The following is a 6114-nucleotide window of genomic DNA, read 5'->3' as shown; positions in this document are numbered from 1 at the left end:
CCCTGCCGGGGATGATCAGGATTGACAGCAGGGCTAGCGTGGGGCGGGGCCTCCTCTCAGAGGAGCAACCAACCCCCACTTGTCAGCCTCCTTTCCATCCCTTCCTTCCCACCTCCAGGATGCGCTCCAGCCCTTCCTGCTCACTCTCTAAACCTTGCCCATCTCTTCCCTCCCACCTCCCCAGTCCTTGACACTCACACCCCACCTTTTCCTAGGGCTGACAGCAGGGAGTGGCAGGGTGCAGCCTGCGCCTCCCCTCCATGTTGGGAGGTCACTGTCCTTCGACAGAGTTCTCTTCTTGTTGCGTGACCAGCCCTGGGGCAACTCCCTCTGTTTAACCGAAGCTGCCCTCCTCAGAGAAAATCTCCCCTCTAGCTGACTCCCAAAGTGGAAGTCAGAAAGTTGTAAATGTGGGGACCCTGATGGGCTCCTCCAGAGCTGGCAGCAGGCACAGGGACAGGACAGGGGGCACTACCAGTCATGGATGTTCCCTTCCTGCCCTCCTAAGAGGCCGTGCCGGGACTCCTGAAACGGCCTGGGCTCCCTGCCTCTGTGCATCTGAGTCTTTCACCTCCGAATAAGCCCCTCCCATCCCTGAGACCTGCAAGGTGCAAGAGAGGTCGAATCACATCCATCCACGGGGGATATGGCCTCCCAGGCCCCAGGTAGGACTCCGCTGCCCTCCGTCTGAAATGGCGTGGTAAGGACCCTCCGTCTTTCTCAACCGATTATTGTTGACACGGCCTCCACTCCCTCCCTCTTCCATCCAGAGACTGTTTTTCAGATCAAGGTTCCCATTTCCACGAAACCCTCAAGAGGGACTGGAGCACCCTTGCATCTCTCCCTAATGGCCCTGCCCAAGCCCTCCTAGGAGTGAAAATGGGCTGGTTTTGGGGGATCCTCCTGTGTCCATAGTGGGGTAGCTCACCAGTCCGTCCTCTGTATCAGCCTGGAGATGCCTGGAAGGCCCCTGTCATGATCTTCTGCTCTCGTGATCTGAACTGAGACCAGAGCACAGCCTTGTCCTCTTTCTCCCCCCTAAGATGTCAGGGGACACCCCTGTGGGTCACCATGCCCCTGGGCCTCCCGGGGATGACAACAGGTGGGGAGCTGGTTTCTGTGGATCCTCCTCTTTGTGGGCAAGAAGTCTCTGCAGTTTTCCCTCAGAGGCCTCATCTGACTACTGGCTGCTCCTGGGTCTTCTATCCTTCCCAAGATGACAGTATGACCCAGGGAGAAAAATAATGTGACTTTATCCTGAAGAAAACTGTAAAACACTACGTCACCATGGTGATTAAATTAACATCATCAATGACAAATTGTGTTGGTAGTATGTGCCTTCGGTACGATATGAAAAGAATGGCACTTGTTTTCAACATCAAGTGAAGTCTCAGTGAACTGGCACAGCCAAAGGGCATTGAAGGAGACATGATGAAAAAATGTAATGGAGTATCCGCAGGGGATCCTGGGACAGAAAATAGATTTTCAAGACAAGGAAATATATGTGAATTAAGTATGTTTGTTAATAAAGAAAGGATGTTTGCGTAGGAATAGTACCAGCTCTTTTTTAATAACCACGTGTTAACTTACTTGCCTCTGAGATAATCCCATCTCCAAATAATGCCACATGTTAATTTCAACATAAGATTTTAGTGGGGATGCAATTGAATCTATAATAGTGGAAAGGGAATTGGCAGACCTATATGTATATTGTTACCCATGTGTAGTTGTAAACACACACATAAGCTCATATATGCATACATTTTATTTTAAAAATCACGTCTATCTTTCTCAAAATTCTAAATCAGCTTTTAAATGTAAACACCACATGGTTAATTGTGGAAACTACTGAATAGGGGGCTGAATTTTGGAGGGACTTTCCAAAGGGGAGAATTGTGATTTCTACCTCCTTTTAAAATATTTGCAATAAAAATATATGCAGTATTTATTTGTAAGGAAAGTATTGAAATAAGCCTAAGAAAAGGATGTTGAGCAGTCCAGGAGGCAGATAAAGTAACAGTAAGCTCATAGAACAACAACAAAAAAGCCTTGATTTTTACATGACTTAACACAAATTTACTTTTTTGTACATAAATTCTGATTTTAGTTGGCAGGGTATTATGGGCTGAATTTTGACTCTCCCCCAAAATTCATATATCCAAGTCTTCAAACCCAGTATCCCAGAATGTGACTGTATTTGAAAATAGAAACTTTGAAGAGGTAATTAAGGTAAAATGAGGTCTTAAGGTCAGGTTCATATTTAATATGACAGGTGTCCTCATAAGAAGTGCAGATTATGATACAGACACACAGACTGAGGAAAAATCATGTAAGAATTCAGTGAGAAAGTGGCCATGAGCAAGCCACAGAGAGGCCAGGGAAGAAATCAAACCGGTTAACATCTTGATCTCAGATATTTACCTTCCAGAAATGTGAGAAAATACATGGGTATTGTTTAAGTCACCCAGTCTGTGGTACTGTGTTATGGTGTAATAAACTAACCCACAGCAGGTCCTAGCTTTCACCTCAGCCAAGAATCCAAGCTGCTTTCACCTTGTAGCTCCATGTCACAACAGATGTTAAGTGCTGAACAGAAACGAAAGCATGGGAGTGATGCACTGGCTTCTGTCTAACTACAAATGAACCAGCCAGGAAGGTGAGCTAGACAAGATGGAGACAGGTGCTTGTCATCTCTCCCATATGTTATTACGGTGCTCAATGAAAAGCAACTATTATAATTGATGATAGGAAGTCTCTTCATAGCTTGGAATTGTTTCTGGGAATGTCTGCATAGCCTTGAAATCTTCCAACTTTTTCTTGCACCTACAAGGTGACTGGTGGTTTCAAATACAGGATTACATCCAGTTTTAAAACAATTCTGTAAGTCTTGGCAGGGAGGGTCAACCTTATTCTCTCAATAGCACTTGGCACTGTCCTTTTAATAACCTATATAATTTCTTCAGCTATACACGTGCCTGTGGCTCACTGCAAGCCAGGATTTTCCTGTGGAGCAGGTACACACACAAGAGACAGCGGAAGGATGTTTAACTATTGTTTATTTCTCATCAGAGCTGGCATGTCCCCCAAAGTACCCTGCTAACCTCCTAGGCAGTCTTCAAGATTTTGTTTTTTTTTTTTTTTTTTTCCCAGAAATTCACCTTCTTGTAGATCATTTACAAGGGGATGTCTATAGCCTTTCCTCATCCACAAAGTTTTTGAAGGACAGATTGGCATTTGATCATCTAAAAAAGCTTATTCATCTCTGTTTGTGTTCAGTGCCCTGTTTCAAATAATGCATCTCATTAAAATCATACAACAAATATCAAATATTAGGAAGATTTCAAATAAGCTATATCTGACCTTAGGATTACATCCCTAAAACCCATATATTATGTGGCAAGTCAGATTTTACTCTGCAGCCTATTTGGTAATATGTTGATCGTGTGTTGAAGATGCCCGGCCTAGGTATGGAAATGTCACTATCCAAAGTGAATAGTCACATCGAAAGGCCATTATCACAGAGGAACCAGGGAGAGGGATGGATGAGTCAGGGAACTTCTGCAGGGAGTGGGAATGGTCTATCTCAGGGGAAGGCCAGGTGCTTCTAGGCTCTTGCGCTGACAGTTGAGCAGCCACCTCCAAGCACTCTACACCAGGAAAAATAGGGGCTAGTCTCATATCTATTCTGGTGCACATGTGACTCCTCAGTCCTCACACTTCAGAAGGTGAGACCGTAATGAGAAGTTAGTCAGGAGGCCGGGTTCCAGAGTTGCGCAAGAGAGCACACAGGGGAGATCAAAAGGAGGGGCAGGGGCTGTAATAGGAAAAGTTGCTGGGGTGGACAAATCTGCCAGCACCTGGACATTCTGCTCTCAAGAAACCTAGGGCTTAGAACAAGAGGACTTTAGGTAAAGAAAGCCAATAATGTTCCCCAAGTGTATTTTATTCCCATTTGACCTTCCATCTTGCTGCCTAACTTAATACCTTAGCCACACCATTCATCTTTATTTCACCTGAGAGACATTAAGAAGTGTGAAAAGAAGTGATTTAACAGGCAAAGGCCTTCCTCAGGATGGGAGGACTGGGGACAGTGTGGGCCTAAATGAATTCAGACCAGGGCTCATGTCACAACCTTGTCACATTCTAGCTATGTGGTCTTGGGAATTTATCAAGCATTATGAGCCTCAGGTTCTTCATTTGCAAAATGAGTTTGATAAGCCCTATCTTGTAGAATTGCTGGAATGTACATAATGTGAATAACACACCTGCCACAGTGCCTGGCATATATTGGAATTTTCATAAATGGCAGTTGTTATCAATGATTACCACACCAAAGGTTACTGTCTTCTGTGAAATGTTCAGCTCTTAGTTTTGTTATCCCAAACATCTGAGAATATGTAGGCGAATGTGTCATGGAATACCAGCTTAACCAAAACTTTGGCTTCATAAATAAAACTCAGTACATTTTTTTTCTGAAAGGGTATATTGTATAATTTGGAAAAGGCAAGGCATCTTCAGCTGGAATGCAACTCAAAGATGCTAGAATTTGAGTCAAACACCAACTCCTTTATACCTTCCCCATTGCTCATCCTTCCAAACCACTATTTTTATTTATCCTCCAGTAAAAATCTAGCCCTTGCTTACAGTTGCCCACATCACAACTGAAATAACCTAATTAAATGTCTTTCAATGGAGTAGGCTCTGGTTCTCCCAAGCCAGGCAATTAAGTGCCAGCCTAGAGGCTTCTGAGCAACACTTCAAGGGATTATCATCCTATGTCTCAGGAAACCCTTGCAGATGATGGTTATCAATCACCTAGTTCTTGCACTGTGTTCAAGCTCACCAGTTAGAGAGCTGCAAGACACCTTCTATTAATTTCCCATGTGGAGACTCCTCTCTGCCTCATCCTCCACCAGAAGGAACTACTCAGAGCAGTTTTCCATTCCAGGTTTTTCTATCACCTTCTGAGAGTCTGGGCCCTGCCACTACCCAGCTTCATAACAATCAGCTCCCACAGAAGCACCAGAAGTTTCCCGAAGGGCAAAACTGTCATAGCTCTGGGCCCTTTTACTTGAAGGCTCTATCTGGAGTTTCACCTCCCCACTCCTTTTTAAACTAGTTTTTATGATTGTAGAGAGTATCTTATCACACTCCTGATATGGCTTCTGAACCTAGACTCCAACATTTTATGGGTGGAGATAAGTCTTGGTTTTCATAGTATCCTCACTACTAAGAGCACGCTCCACAAGCAACTGCTCAAAGAATGTTTAGCAAATAGTCACTGAGGCTTTTATTTATTAAGATTTAATTTCTGCTACTTTCTTGAATAAACCAAGCAAAGCCAGGTATATATCCTTAATTTGGAGCAACAACAGAGTAACATGATAAGGATATGCAAATATCACCATACTTTATTCTGTTCCACCATTTAACTGCTGAGTTATTTCAAATTTTAAAGAAAATTCTTATCCGAACACCACATTATATTGTTTCAGTTCACAAAATAAGACAGATTTTCCCTTTGTTTCTTATGAAATATCAAACTCTCTCTTAAATCAGACAAACAGCAATACAAGTGTGAATAATATTCATAAACTAAGATTCTGAAGTGAATTAAACCAATTGGAAGGAGAAGCATTTGTAAAATATACCCCCCCACACACAAAAAATGTTAAACTCTTAAGTCACTCATATGAAACAGAAACACAAAAAACACTGTGGTCCCTCTACCTCCACTCTGGACCTCCACTGCCTAGAACCTCATCTGCCATATTCAAACACAGAGGGGAAATCTGCTTCAGACATCACTCAGGACAGAAGTTGGTGGACATGACACTGGGGCTTGCACTGGCCGTGGCAGTAGCATCATCTGTGGTGTCAATTATGGCCTGGGCTCTGTCTTCCACATCTTTCAAAGCATCCATGTACCAGGATGGAAATGAACTAGGGATGATACTGGATAGCTTGGCTAAAAACTCTAGGACTTTTCTCTTGCTGGCCTCTGAATGGGCTCTTGGACCCCATAAGAATTCATAACGTGGAGGAGCGTTGTTGGGCACCTCCCAGTACTCCAGGTACTTTCTCTGCACCCAATCTATAGTGAGCAGCTTTCTG

At 43.7% G+C, this 6114-nt stretch overlaps 1 protein-coding gene across 1 annotated transcript in view; it reads right to left on the bottom strand.

The window, feature by feature from the left end:
- Positions 1-5395: 5395 nt before the first annotated feature.
- Positions 5396-6114, bottom strand: part of MAGEC3 (MAGE family member C3) — a 61045-nt gene continuing 60326 nt past the window's right edge. Inside the window, 2 exon segments of the mRNA XM_030933659.1 lie at positions 5396-5984; positions 5987-6010. Of these exon segments, the coding sequence (XP_030789519.1) occupies positions 5805-5984; positions 5987-6010 (204 nt within the window). The 3' untranslated portion in view covers positions 5396-5804.

Source organism: Rhinopithecus roxellana, chromosome 7, assembly GCF_007565055.1.
Source record: "Rhinopithecus roxellana isolate Shanxi Qingling chromosome 7, ASM756505v1, whole genome shotgun sequence".
Taxonomy (NCBI): domain Eukaryota; kingdom Metazoa; phylum Chordata; class Mammalia; order Primates; family Cercopithecidae; genus Rhinopithecus; species Rhinopithecus roxellana.
This window is presented reverse-complemented; position numbering and strand designations above follow the sequence as displayed.